Source organism: Thalia democratica, chromosome 2 (genome assembly GCF_965202585.1).
Source record: "Thalia democratica chromosome 2, ktThaDemo2.hap1.1, whole genome shotgun sequence".
Lineage (NCBI taxonomy): Eukaryota > Metazoa > Chordata > Thaliacea > Salpida > Salpidae > Thalia > Thalia democratica.
In genome coordinates this window covers 71,733,116-71,748,384 of record NC_139166.1, presented here as the reverse complement: position 1 = coordinate 71,748,384, position 15,269 = coordinate 71,733,116, and the positions used below count along the sequence as shown (strand labels likewise).

The 15,269-nt window shown below is 25.2% G+C and overlaps 1 protein-coding gene across 1 annotated transcript; it reads right to left on the bottom strand.

Moving 5' to 3' along the window:
* Positions 1-5,275: 5,275 nt before the first annotated feature.
* On the bottom strand, positions 5,276-13,476 carry LOC145828913 (gamma-aminobutyric acid receptor subunit alpha-6-like). The gene is made up of 15 exons (XM_082936659.1): positions 13,365-13,476; positions 12,527-12,663; positions 11,984-12,086; positions 10,991-11,104; positions 10,830-10,922; positions 9,994-10,090; positions 9,617-9,749; positions 9,256-9,359; positions 8,966-9,014; positions 8,331-8,474; positions 7,192-7,366; positions 6,660-6,814; positions 6,195-6,319; positions 5,625-5,716; positions 5,276-5,354 (listed from the first exon to the last, which is right to left on the bottom strand). The coding sequence occupies exons 1-15, from the start codon at positions 13,460-13,462 to the stop codon at positions 5,276-5,278; spliced, it is 1,698 nt and encodes a 565-aa protein (XP_082792785.1). The 5' UTR covers positions 13,463-13,476.
* Between the last annotated feature and the right edge of the window lie 1,793 nt (positions 13,477-15,269).

The following is a 15,269-nucleotide window of genomic DNA, read 5'->3' as shown; positions in this document are numbered from 1 at the left end:
AAAATTTGTTTGAAACATTAATATTCAAATTATTCTAAATTTTTATTTTAACTTACATGTATACGTTTAAAATTTAATTATAGTTGAATAAGTAGGTTATTAATAAAATGTTTTACTCTATAAATTAGCAGAACGAACGTGTATTTTAATGTACCACATTACAAATAACTTTTATTTTTTAAATAATTGAAGAAAAAGTAATATCAAAAAATGCTTCTTAAGATTTAATTGCAAGTTCAAAACTAAATGTGATTATTTTTATGATTTATACAAAAAACGGTATGCTAATAACTTTAAAAGCTTAATATCCATATTGATCATAGAGATAAACTAGATCTTAATTACAGGAACTAACCTTAACTATGTGTTAATGTAATCTTTAGTTACAAAAAGTAAAAGGTAATAAATAAACTTAAGTTGTGCTTCTGAGTTTTTTTAGTTGATATTAAATAAAACTATACTGCAAAAATAAATAAATAAAATATTAAAACATAAATCTAAAATAAGTTAAGACATTAAAACAAAAAAACTTAAAGGTTTTCTAAAAACAAACTAAACCAACAAAATTCCAACAGAAGCTATGAATTTAAACCTTAACCTCATTGAACTTTAGCTATAATTTTTTGATATATGTACAAGTAAGAGCGAAAAAATTCTTCATTGTTAAGGAATTATTTGTCTTTCAACATACACATAAAATAACAGCATAAAAATGCATACACCGGCTTGACACCGGCTATAGGATGTGCTTTTATTTTCTCTAGATTTGTTTTGAAAATTTATGCTGTAAAAAATTGTTTATGTGTTGAAAGACGAAAAGTTCTTTAAGGTATGATCATATCTATGTCTGCTTTTAGCATATTCAAGATTAGTAAGTTTAAAACAGTGTTTTACTTGATGCAAATGTTTCACTGGCTTTCAAAAGTAAGTCAGGATTTCAGCCAGTTTATATACACATATATGAGGCTTTTTGAGTGGATTAAACTGGCTGATTAATTTTTCCTTATAAATTAAGACTCTAAGTTTATCCGGTCAGGTTTTATGGTTAGTTGCTGCATAAATTAGCAAAGTCTGTTTTAAAGGCATAAGCGTATTAAATGCAATGTGAACTTTACTCGATATATAATACACGCCTTAAAAACTTAATTAATGACCTTGATATTTAGTTTATTTGAAGTTAACACCGTACAAACAGTGTATAAAATTTGCCATTAAAGACCTCTTAACTACTTTAAAAACCAAATTCACTGCAAATCTGATCAATAATTAAACTTTTTTAATGTAAATGTAACAATTTTGCAAATAACAGAAAAGTCTAATTTACAGTCATTATAAATCATAATGGTGCATTATATTAATTGAAGTATGCTCGCTTTAATTTAAAATTTACACAAACCAACCTTAAAAATGTGATAGTAAAATAGATTTTGAAATAGTTTTAAGAGAATTTAATGAATAAAATTATTTTCTTCGATACTTAATTTATACTTTACCTTAAACAAAACCTCATCGACTATAACTAGCAAAAATACAATAAGTAATATATAGTTGAAGATATAACTACTTTAAATATATTGGAAGGTAAGGTACCTTTGTTCTAAGTTTCTTTTTTACGACTTAATATCAAGTTTAGTTGTAAACACCTTTCACAACTTTTATTATCTTTAGAATAGTTTTTTTTTCTAAGTGAACTAAAAACCTTTGAGAACTGTTTTCTTTTTGTAGTAGCTTAAAAATTAATAAAAATTTAGTATATACGATGTATCTACATTTTTTAGCAAATAAAAAATCAATGAAGTGTTTACAAATCAAAACTGTAAGGAAATTAAGTTGTACTAAAAACAAATATTTTCTGATACTTATAAAATTAATAAAACTTTTTTGCTGATCTCAAATAGTAATTTACATAAGCTTGATCAAGCTTTACATAACTTAGATTAAAGTCTACTTTTAGTATAACAGCCTAAACATGGTAATATGATAACAAAGATTAGCTTAATGTTCTTAAAAAGATTGAGCTTGCTAATTAAAAACGTTTGTTTTATTTTAACTTAATCATCAGCCTTTATAGTAATTTCATGGACTAACTTGTCTAAAAAATTATCACAACAAGTATAAGTCAACCTTTGCTCTATATAAAATTTTTTTTAGCTCAACTGCTCTATATATGCACTTTTAATAATTTAAGTAGCTAACTGAAAATATTCAAAGGAAACTAAGACCCACCTTCGCATTTTTATTAATTTATAAAACCATTAGAAAATTTATTTCAAAGAATTAGTCAAGCGATTAAACGCAAACTCTTGCTAAGCTCAAATGCAATTAAAATCTTAGTATGCTTAAATTCTGTGTTTTTTTTATCAGTTTTACTCAAACATATATTTCTAAATCTATTCAAATAGGTAAAAGTTTAAGAAAACAAGGGTATGACTAAGGCATCTGTTTATATTTTAGAGAAAACAAAACCGGTTGTTGTATGAAATGTATTAGTAAGTTTTCTGTTTTTAGATATTCTTTTAAAATTCTTCTATCCAAGCATGCTTAAGCATAGTGTGTGTTACAAATAGTATCACATCCAAACAGGCTTTGAAATACTAAACTTTTAATTTCTTTAATTCATTTTGAAAGACATTAAGTGTCTAAAAAAATTTTTGTGAGGTTATTAAAAGTTTTAAATGAAAAGTACTTTTTGTTCGCTTGAAACATTTTTTCTAGAGACTCTGAATTAATCTGTATTATGTATATTTACGTAACATAACAGCTGTGTAAGTATTTCAAAGAATTCTAAAACTTATTTCAGTATATGGTTCTGAATAAATAGTATAATACGATAATATTACATTATATAATATCTTTGTTACAGTTTTTGGTTTAGCTAAAAGTTGAGCTAGAGTAACAAACACTATATAAAAAAGTAGTAAATACTTGTTGTAAAGTATAAATCAAGCTCAGTTCTTATAATATAAAACTTATAAAAAATGTTCTTGTTTCTAAGTTAAATTTGCTGTATTTAAAAATAAAATACAAACACAACTACTTTTCACTAGAAAACAACAAAAAGCTGAAAAACTTTTATTAATTTTACCGGTTTTTGCAAAAACACTAATTTGATTGCTTTATTAACGATTTATCTATCCAAATTTTTCCTAGCTTAACGTTTTTAAATGTGATTTTTGGGCTTTAATGCTATTTCAAATATTTTATAGACACTTTTCAGTCTAAATGCTCACTAAATTCAACACTTTGTTTCATAAGCAAAAGTTTAACAAAATTTATTTATTTTCAAATATGTGCAATCTAACAGCTGGTAAAAATTATAATCAAATAAGTTTAACAACATTATTTTCCTACAATTTTAGGATTTCCAAACTATACTTATCGTCTTACTGTGTAATGTGTTCTATTTTACTTATTACTTATTGTTCGTATTTTTGTTTCTAAAAGCTTTTTTTCAACAAATTTAGACTATTTTTACGTACTAAACTTCTCATATAAATTCAACTAAAAAGATGTTTAATTTTATACTAATGCTAAATTAACTTACTTCAAAAATAAAAAACTTACAACGCACAAATAAAGTTGCCAAATAGTAACTACTTACAGAGCTTTTTATAACTTAGACAAACTATTAAAGCTACTAAATCCCTTAATGTACATGCAAAAGCTTTCAAACTTAGCAAGTTATTAAATTACTGGTCTTAGCGCCAGTCAACTGGTTTATATAAACTTGTTTGAACTTAAATTTAAAAATTTAATATGAAGATTTTCAAGCTGTAAAATTTGTTTATCTCAGTAACAAAAGGTTGTTCTGTATGCAAAACTGTACAAAATTTACAACCAAGTAGTGAATTTTGCTGATGATAAGGTATATTATAAGAACTGTAACTTTATATCTTCAATAATTTTAAAAAGTTTTACTAATTAACGTAAAAATATATACTTCTTTTTATACAAAATTGAAGTTACTGTCGAATTTGCCAACTATTAAATTGGTAAGCTTGTTTACAAGTTTGTTTACAAGTTTAACTGTACAGACACTTATCAATTAAAGTTTTGACTAAAAAATACTGTACTTTTTTATTTATTTCTTTATATTTTTATAGCGTTGTCATTAAAGCATTTAATGATATTTTAATGTCAACTCGTTAATCAAACTTCTTAATTGTTTTTTGATAATGAACATTTTTTTAATCTAAGGTAAAATTTTGGACTTTTACTTGACTACAAATCAGTAAACACCAAATATTTTTACAATTTTACTTAACTTGAAAACAATTTAATATTTAAAAATAGTTTTCTCTTAAATTGTAGTTATAACAGGTTTAAAATAGCATTAGTCTGTCTAAATATTTTTTTCTAATTAGCATTTAACACGAGCACTTTACTGTCAAAGTTATTGCAGATTTTACGTCTATCTATTCTAGAATAATTTAAAACAGATTGTTTGTAATGCTACGAATAAAAAAGTATGCAGATAATTTAAAAATTTTCTCTAACATGTATATTAGTAATAAATAATGGATGGATAATGTACTTACCGGATAAAAAGTTGTACATCTTTTTGATAAAAAGTCGTTGATAGTTAACAAAATTAAACTTTTTTGATCACACAACATTTGTACACTCAGCTAAAACTAAAACAAAAACAAATTGAGTAAATTATCATAAACTTTATACACATAACGATAAAAAAGTAAAGTATTGATTTTGAAAGAAACGATAGTCGAAACAAATAAAAATAGAGCGAAATAAAAGTTTTCAATGCAATAAAATTTAATGTTTTTTTTCAAAACGGGAACAAAAACGTAAACGAAAGTTTAAATGTTTGAAGTTATTGATACCAATAAATTAAAGAAGCTTCATTTTTCAATAACTTTATAGCTAACAATTTTTTAAAACTATGTATCAACTATCTTTAAAGTAATTTGTTTACTAATATGTTTTCAAAATCTCACATATAATCAAGTACTTTAGTTTTTAAATGTAGCTTTTTTTTTGGTATGATACATGTTGTTAAAGTTAAACTTTAATTTTTTTTCATGGTTGTCTTAGGTTTAAAATTTAGATTAAATGGCCAAATTTAAACCATCTTGTTTTATCAAAAAATAACTTAAATTTTTTTTTAAAGCTAAATTAAGATTTTTTTTTTATCTATTTATTTTAAGCCAATAGATAAAAATTTATTTCTGATCCAAAAATATTTTACTTTTATTTTTATAATTGTGCTAACTTAACTTTAAAAAACTCTTGTTTTTGAAATTAAAATTTATTTTTATCAATAGAAATTAGCATTCCATTCATCCATCAAATGAGTTCTTTCCTGATCGAATCTTTCCTCTACTGTTTTTCTGTGGCTAAAAAAATAATGTTTGTAAATAGTATAAATTAGTATTGTTGATTCTTTTAATGTTATTAAATCCATAAACATTTACTATAAGCAACAATAACTGTTAAACTGTGTACTGTAAGTATTTTAATAGTTCTAATTTTACACAAAACTATGTACTATTAGAGTTGAAGAAACTGATATTGGTACTATCTTTGATTTTAAATAATATCTTATTTCAACATTGCGTAAAGAATATAAAAATTAATACTAAACATACAAGCATATACTTATAAACCTGAAATAAGTCATCCAGTAGATGGCGTTAAAGATGAGAAAAAGTACAGGGAAGAAAACCTTGGCGTGTCTGTCAATAGGAGAGACTCTATCCTTTGATAAGTTACAAAACAGTGATACAAAGATTTTATTGGAAGCTAACTTACTGTTTTTGATTATTTTATTAATGTCTGAAATTTGTTTTAATGTGAAAAAAAAACAACAAGTATCTCTTTAACATTTCAAAACTTTAAGAAAACTTTTACTAAATGATTCTACATACTTTGGTTTATTGAAAAAACTAAAATGTGCACAAATGTTTGTGACTAACAGTTTGAAAAACAACTAAACCATGTAAGATAGCTATTTTTTCTTATATTTTTATGCTTTTCTACGCTTTTTTTAAATCTGAATAAGACTAAGAAAAGTTTTGCATTTAGACTTTAAGTGAACATATAAAAGTTATGAAAAACTTAAAAATTTGAGTCGTTCATTTTGTTTAACTTACTATCGAAGTATAAAGTTTAATAAATGTTTCTTGCCAATTAAATTCTTAAGTACTACACCATATATATACTCCTTAGCAACTTACTTTCGAGGTCAATACGTCATAAATGTATTCCTTAGCAACGGCGCAAAGTTTCCTTGCCAACTGAACGTCTCTTTCGGGGATGGGGCCCTTCAGGAAGTTTCGTTCCTTGTTGGTGGTCGTGTCAGCTGTAAATATAATCTAAAACTAATTCAAAAAATTTAAAAATCTATAGAAAATTGAAAAGCACAACTAAAAATACTTTTTTTTAATTATTTTCTCTTATTCACATTGCAATTAAATATAAAACTTACTTTTCTATTATTATATTCAAATAAAATTACTATTTAACTTTTTATATTTTTATCAGATTTGTTATTAAGTTGTTTTTTTTTTTTTAATTTGTTCAAAAATTGTATAAAGACTTATTAAAAAATAAAAAACAAATGAAAAATATTTTTTTAGTCAACAATTTAGTGTTTATGTATTATCTCAAAGTTTTAACAGGTGTGTTCAACTTTGTTCAACCTTGCAACATGTCTTTAATGGTGGTGAAGCACTTGACGAACACGTTGTTGTTCTGAGTCGTCTGTGACGTCATAAACTGGTCGCTGGAGGCGATATACATCAGGTCCTTCAAGCTGACGTCAACAACAGAGTCGCATATGCTCAAGCGAAGTATTCTGAACAAAAACATAATTTCAGTTATATATATTAATTTTTGTAAGTTGTAATATTTTACAAATAAATTCTAAATTTAAAATGTCAACTTTCATTATTTTTCGATCAATATGTGAAAGATGATTGAAAAAAAAATTTAACTTTTATAGATAATTAACAAAAAAATAATATTGAAAGTTTTACTAAAACTAAGCTCTGTTCAAGTTTCTCTGAACTCTGTAAGACTTATATTTACACATTCATTTTAAATTTATTTTACAAAATATTTCAATACACACTTATCTTTTAAAAAATATCGTTAATAGAAATGCACGCATTTTAAAAATTAAATTAAAGTTCTTAGTTTAGCCATGTTTGAGTTTAAAGCTTTTCCTTTTACTTTTTAAGTAGTTCTGGGTGATGGAGGTCTGCCTTGTCGAGGGGGCATCCCAGAATGTTTGCGTTGTTTGTGCCCTTGCTAATGTTGGGACTTTTGTTGTTTCTATTTTGGGTGTTCCCCTTCGATGTTTTGACTTGCGGTATTTTGATCGTTCGGTTCGTTTCGCTGTAGTTTACTGTAAAAAATTATAGTTAAAAATGTTAAATGAAATTCATATTTTTATTTAAGTAATAGAGTTTGTGACTAAACTTTACTTTGTTAATCATGTCAAGTTAATTGTAAATTTTAAATTGATAAGTGTGTTGCAAATGAACAATACAACGAAAAATAATCACTTACTATATTTCAAGAGCTACTTGGTCTACGCTTATATTCAAAACAAAACTTTATACATTCTTTAAAATCACGAAAGTTCAGCCAGAAAAAAGTTATTTAAAAGATAAATTGATAGTTTTCTAAAAACTAGTTTTGTTTGAGTTCTACAACACTTTTATCAAAAGAACTAGGACTCAACAAGATTAAGTTTTTAAAGAACTTTTTCATTAAATATCGTTTAAAAAACCTACAAAAAAGTTTTCATGGCAAAGTTTAAAAAGTAAAAAAGGCGATGAAAACGTGTAAAAGTTTTGAACAAATAAAGATTTTTTACTAGCTTTTTGAATTCAAACATGTGTAATATAAAGCACAACTTTCATAAAAAGCTTTAAGACAAAGGTATACACAAAATACTTTCTTTCAAAGATTGAATACTAAAAATAGTAGTTTTTAAAACAAGTTAAAGCAAGCCACAGTAAGTTTATAAGCACTATATCAAACTTATTAAACGCAACACTAATTGTAACATTTAGTTTTACGAAAAAACATTAAGTGAAAAGAAGCTGAAGTAAAAAAGTCTCAGGTAACATTTTTAAAGCTAACAAAATTTACAAGCTATTATAACAAAATTTTTTAAATGGATACCTTAATGAAATAACCTTAAAACTAAAATAACTTTTTATTGATCGTTATAGTTCGGTAACAACAGAAACATATGACATGAAGCATTAGAATTTTTAATAAGATACCATATGTACTTTAAGTCAACTACGTTCGAATAAAAAGTGAACTTTTAGAGTAATAAAAATGATAATGACACTAACCGCTGGCAAATTCAATGAGAGATAAGAAACAGAACACGAAGCAGGTGACAATATAAAGATCCATAGCAGTTGTATATGACACTTTTGGTAGTTGTTGCCTTGTGCTAATGCTAAGTGTCGCCAAGTTCAATATTGTCATTATTCCTGTTTTATATTGAAGCCTTGTTTTTAAAAGTGATTTTGTATTGCTTTTTAGCATGATTTGTGTTGTTTTCGGTTTAAGTTTGTTATAACACACTGTTTTAAGATAGTAATCTTAATTTTATATTATTTATACCATCACCAAATAAACGTTAAGTTGTTAATTTAATCATTTGACAAATATTTTTTTGTGTTTTCTTTTTTTTTTTCAAACCAAACTATTGAATTTATTAGAAAGAAACTTAAATTAAATCACGATGCTTATGTAACTTATTTTATTTTTTTTAGTTTAGGGTTATGAAAATAAATTGAGTACATAAGTAAAGATTGAAAAAATAATATCTTTTCATAAAACAGTTCTATTAAAACAAAATGTAAGTTTAATATCGTAAAAACTTGAGAAAAACTGCAAAGCCGTTATAAAAATATAGTTTTATTCCTTAGTAATTACCACTAAATAATAAGTTTGTCATGCTTTTAAAATAGTTACTAACCAAAGACAGTTCTAGCAGGAACTGCTTTCTTATTAACCCAAAATGACATCTGAAAAAGTTTAATGTTAAAAACCACATTTTAGAAAAATTTAACGTTAAAAAAAACATCCACATTTTTTGCTTTATAGTTACTTTATTTTATTGACTTTTGTTCAATGAAGCTTAGAATAAACTGTCATGAAACATAACATTTTTTCAGATTTATCAATAAAAATACACTTTAACTTAAAAGTTGTTGTTTTTTGGATAAAATTTTACATAAACTTTTAAAATAGATTTTTTCAACTCACTTGAGATAGTATGACAATTAGAATGCAAGGCAGATAAGTTTGTACGATGAAATATCCAAGTTGTCTTTTCAAATACAATCGGACTTCCAATACGGAAAAAGAACCTTAAAGTATTATATTTCATAACTTTTATATTTCCATTTGCATACAAAGTCCAACTGTTCAACTTATAAGTAGTTGTACAAGTTTTATATATGCATATAGTTTTGACATACTTCATCAAAGTTTGTTTGTTTTAAATATTAACTTTTCTTAATACGCAGGCAGTCATAACAATTTCTAAACATTATAGTGGTCAGAGTTTATTTATAAGTTAGATTTCTTTTTCTAAATAAAAATAATTTAATATAAAACAACTGACCGTAGGGAGTTACTTCAGTTCCGTTCTTCCAGGAGTAGTTCATCAGCTGGAACTGGTTGAGCCTGGACGAGGTTTCAGGTATGTCGACAGGGAAGCTGTTGTTGGACACCTTCCAATTGAAATGCACTTCGTTCTGTATAAGATTAGAAAGGTTATAGCATGAAAATAGTTTTCGACTTTTTTAAACTAACAGGAAAATGCAAGAATTATGTTTAGCTTTGCTAGTCGTATAAATGATATACTTATAACTAAAAGTTCCACACAACAAATTATAAGTATTTGAAAAATATTGAACTTCAAGCATGTTGAATACACATATATAGAACAAGTACATGTAGATTACGCTAAACTAAAAATAATAAGAATTTAAAACAAACATCAGTATATCCAAAACTTCCATACAATAAGTTACAAGTATGAACGTCCATTGGAAAGTCTATCAGTGACATCATGCATTTTGCTTTTATTGTCAATCTGAAACGTTTTAAAAATTCTAAAACTACAATGTATAAATAAAAGTTTAGCTCATTACAAACTGTTTTCAGCCTTCTTTTGTGGTGTAAAAAGCTTATTTATTATAACAATTAACCACGTTCTCTGAATAACAAACGAAACAGAGTATATATTTTTTAATTTAAAAGTAAGATTTACGAACATTGCAAAAAAACATCATAAGGAAAAGTTAAGTAAAGCTTGTAATACATTACAAACGCTCTCTCTTGTAAGGTCTTTTTTAGAATTCATTAAGATTTTAGACTTATTTTACATAGGAATTAAGGTTACATGTTTTTTTCTTTTTATAAATCAAACTCCCGATATACGCTATCTAGCCAACAACTAGTAATTATGACATCATATAATGGTAACACACACATTTTTCAATTACCATAAATTCATAATAGCATTTAGTTTTGTTCATTAAACTTTTATCTAAGTCATTTATAAGTACTATGACTTTATGGACTATTGTGACTTGCTAATAGTCTATTAGATTATTACATAAATTTGCATATACGTTTTATGGAATTGTCAGCAAGCAACATCTTGAAATTTTTAACAGAAGAAAGTCATGAAAAAATATTTACACATTTTATAGAGAACACTCTTATTTGATTGCGGCCTCAAAACGATTTGGGCAGGATAAGATTGTTTTTTATATACACACGTGACTGCTACCATAAAAAATGACTACAACAAAAAAAGTATTAATCACCTCATGGTGTACAAAATGTTCCCGTTCGACTGCAACCTCAACAGCGAGTTGGGCACCGTTATTTTGTGCGCTATCGACTTCTGTTCCCCATTCCTAAAACACGTGGCAGGTTTTATTGCAAAACTATATATTTTATTAACTTAACAGAAATAAAATAAAACCTGAAGAACGTGTCAGGGGTCCAGATCCTGTCCACCATTTTGTTGGACAACTTGAGTTCCTTGATGTTGGTTCCGTTGGTGATCTTCTCAAAATTTAAACGTGGGTCGGTCCATCTGTGTGAGTTTTCAATTTAGGGGATTTTATAATATAGCTCGTACATGTGGGTTGAGAAATATTTAGTTTTTATTTCGGATATGCACCTTGTTTAATCATGAAATTTGATCAAGATTTATAATTTTTGTCCTTGTAGTTTTTCAGTATAGAGAGTTTCTAATAAAAAAGCTAGTATTTTGTAAATCTGCGAAGAAAAGTTTTTTTTTTAAGTTTGACAACATGTTGAAATAAAGAGTATAATGTTAGAGCTAAGTGTAGTGTTTAAGTTTAATTAAAGACTTTTTAAATGTTTTTATATTGCATATTTTTTAAAGTTCAGCTGACTTAGACTTAAATAACAAACTCTTGCCTGAAGAAAACATCCAAGATATACTCAAAGTGGGTGCACGACTATTCAAATTCCGACAATTCAAATTCTTAAAAGAAAATTGAAACGGCCACAAATAAAAAAATGCTGTATATTTGACAAAAATAAAAAATACATATGATAATCATATTAATCTCTACTGGTCATTTTTTTCTTTTTACAAAAAATTAAATATTTTATGAGATATGGTTTTAATAAAGTAAAAGATATAGTTATTTTTAGTAGTTTTAGAATATCTTGAAAAATATTTTAGATTTTACAAAAAAAAAAAAAGTGGCTTATAGATATTAACAAGATATCAGGATAAACAAGATTAACATATGGTTTTTTTATTTTTTTCAATTTTTATATTACTATTTGAGAAAAGTCATTTAAATATTTTTTTAAGATTTTGAATTGTCGGAATTTAAATTGTCCGAATTCGAATTGTCATGTAACCAGTCAATTTTTATCAAATTTAAATGCATCTCACTAAAACATATTTTTGCAAAGTAATATCAAATTATCAAACTCTTGTCTGAAGAACACATCCAAGGTATAATCCATGTCTTGTTCGGATACAGGTCCAAAACCGGTGACGTAAATGTTACTTTTTATTTCTAGTGGTGAACCATCTAAAAAATTTATTTATTTATTTATGTTTATAAATTTCTTAGCAAAAAGTTTTGTCGACGATTCTTGCAGAACCGATTTTTTTTTATTTACCTTATTTTCCAAACAAAAAAAACTATTGTTATTCTAAAAACTTAAAAATAAATGAAAAACTTTAGTAGATGAAGTTTGGTCATCGCGTTAAAATTTTTAATATCTAAGTCTCAATAATTCATTGTAAACTGTTTAGCACAAACAGAAAAAGCGATGTTTTGAGTAAATAAAAACTTAGCTAAGCTAATATTCAAAATTCAATAAAAATAATAATTCAAAACAAATTTCAGCTTATAAAAACTTGGCCTTTAAAAAAGTCTTAGTCTGTTGTTTAAGTTGTCAAAAAAAAATTAGAAACACTTTGGAGAAAACAACAGTTGTTGTAGAAAGTTGAGTTTCTAAACAAAACCAGTATTAGAGGGCCGTATTCTGTTGTCGTAGTTGTGGAGGAAGGTGTTAAGAGTTGTTGTTATGTCTTTCGCGCAGACTTTGTTTTTGTCTGAAACACAGTTTGTTTCCTTTCTAAATTGTATCGCGTCCCCACACCTGAAAATGTGTAAGTAAAAATAAAGAATGTATATGTCGAAGCAGTACGGTTTTATATGTGTTTTGTCTAAAATTTTTGAGAAAACATTGTTAGTAGAACTTTTCTCAAAAAAGGCTTTAAATTTAAAAAACAACAATTTAGTTAGTTTGATTTAAAACATAAAGTTTAGCACAACATTTATCAATGTTGTGTTTAATTTGACTTAATTGTGTATAAACAAAAAAAGTGTTAAAATATATAAAATAGATAAAGTACTTTTTTCATAATTATAAATATTTTTTTTTTGTTTTACACCTTTTAAAAACACAAGTAGTTAATATAAATGAAAACTATTTACTATGTTTACTTACTAAACATTAATAATATATTTTTAAGCTTCTTTCTGCGGTTTTAAACTAGTCTTATAAAATAAATACTACTAAAAATTTAATAGAAAAGTATACTTTTAAATAAATCATTTCTTATCAACCTAAACATTAAGTGATTTATAAACTTTTTAAAAATATTGTAAAAAAGTGCTTTCATATAAATCTGTATTAAAATTTCGCGTTTAGTATTAAACTTAAATTCACAGCGTTAAGCTTTAAAATAATGTATTTTTTATTTGTTATTGTCTTTATTAGTTTAAAAAAAAACAATCTTATTGTAAGGGTAGACCCATTCACTATTGATGAATGTAATATTCTTAAACCAAACTAACTTTTGTAAAAACTTTTCTTTGGGAGTAAGAGGTATTGAAGCAGACACAGCTATCAATGAAAAAAAGCATATAAAATGCAAAACTGTGTTATTTAACATTGAGTATGCGCTAAAACAACTAAAACTTTTGATTGAATTAATTATATTTAAATAAATCTCAAATTTGCTTGATTTTATTTAAAAATAAAAAACTAAAATTGTATTATTAACAGTACTACACTTGTTTAAAAATAAAACTTTTATAATTTTATTTTACTTAAACTTTTTTTTCAAATTATGTTTAAAAAACTGCCCTATAACAAATTTTTGTGAAGTTATATTTAAAAAAAAAATTGAAATTTTTAGTTTTTTTAACTGTTGTTCTGGAAAAATATTGTTATTTTTATTTTAAACTGTCGTAAACTCTCTAGATTAGTTAAATTCAAACAAACTTAAAACTATAATTTTAACACATAAAAAATACCTGCTAACAAAACTACAACAACTTCTAGAGCTTAAATTCTCAACTAAGCGACTTGGAAAGAAAAAGTAAGAAATGTTGTTTATTGATTTTCAGAGTGAATATTCAACTGAAGTTCAGAGTGAAATTGTATTTTCCTCAGCATAAATTATTCATCGCAAGCTTTCCAACCTTAACTTGCAACTTTTCTTTTATTTTAATTATTCGTTTACTGCAAATTTACTTCACGTGAACGACCTTAATTTTAAACTAAAAACAAACTTTGTTTAACGCAACTATTTCAATATTTTCGACAGTTTTACTTTTTAAGCTTTAAGTTATGATAGTTAAGTAAGGTTTTGATTTTAAGCTAAACGATACAGTTGTTTAAATTTTGTTTACGATTGAAAAAAAGGTAACTTAGGTATCTGAAATGTTTTACTTTTTTACCTAAAACGAAACAAAACAGGGATTAATTTTTAATTTATCTCAAGATTTTAAAATTACTTATGAAATATTATTAAAGCCTTACATTTAATTCTACATGTCCTCAAAAAAATATTTTTATAAAAAAATTTTGACCACGCTCAAGCCCCCAACTTCGTTAATCTTTTGACTTATTTCGTAATATATTAGCTATTATAATAGCAAAGTTTTTTTGAAGGTATTTTAAGGCAACGACCTCAAATTTGCTGGGTTTATATTTTTTTTAATTTATGTTTCTTACTTAACATATTATTTTCATCTTGTGTCATGTTCTCATATTTTATATTTATTTAATGATTTTTTCCAACAAAACTTTTTATGTGAAATTCACGATAATGATGAATTATTAAGCTTATCAAAGTTTGCAAACCTTTTATAAAATCAATAAGGTTATTCTAGCATTAGTTAAATATTTAAGAAGGAAACATAAAACTGCAACTGCAAAAATTCTTTTTTCTTGTCTTTTTAATATCTTGCACCTCATTAACTTTGGAAAAACTTTTGAATAAAACTTTTTTTAATAATTTTCTAAACAAAAAACATACAAATTGACTTGTTAATTTTTTCTTAAGTTTTTTTTCTGTAAATATTATAGCGAAACTTTTTTACTTTTAAAAGCTTGACTGTTAAAGCCGTATTTTTCTTTTGGTACGACATCAAGTTTGGCACTTAACTATTTTCAGTTTAAACTTTTTTTGATTGAAATAGTTTTTTTCAAAGAAATTATAAGAAATTATATCATTAAAATTATTAACGGTAATAATGAATTCATTAAAAACTGAGTTCAAACTTAAGAAAAAGTTGGTTATACTTCATATACTTATAAAATAAAAGTATTTTATAATACATTTGTTTAACATGCTATTTGTTTTAGCTCATGATCGAAGCATTTATAAAGAAATTAATAAATTTATCCGCGAAATAGTTTAGCTGTAGAACTTTTTTCACTTTTGATTAGTGTTGAAGAAAGTAAGCAATAAC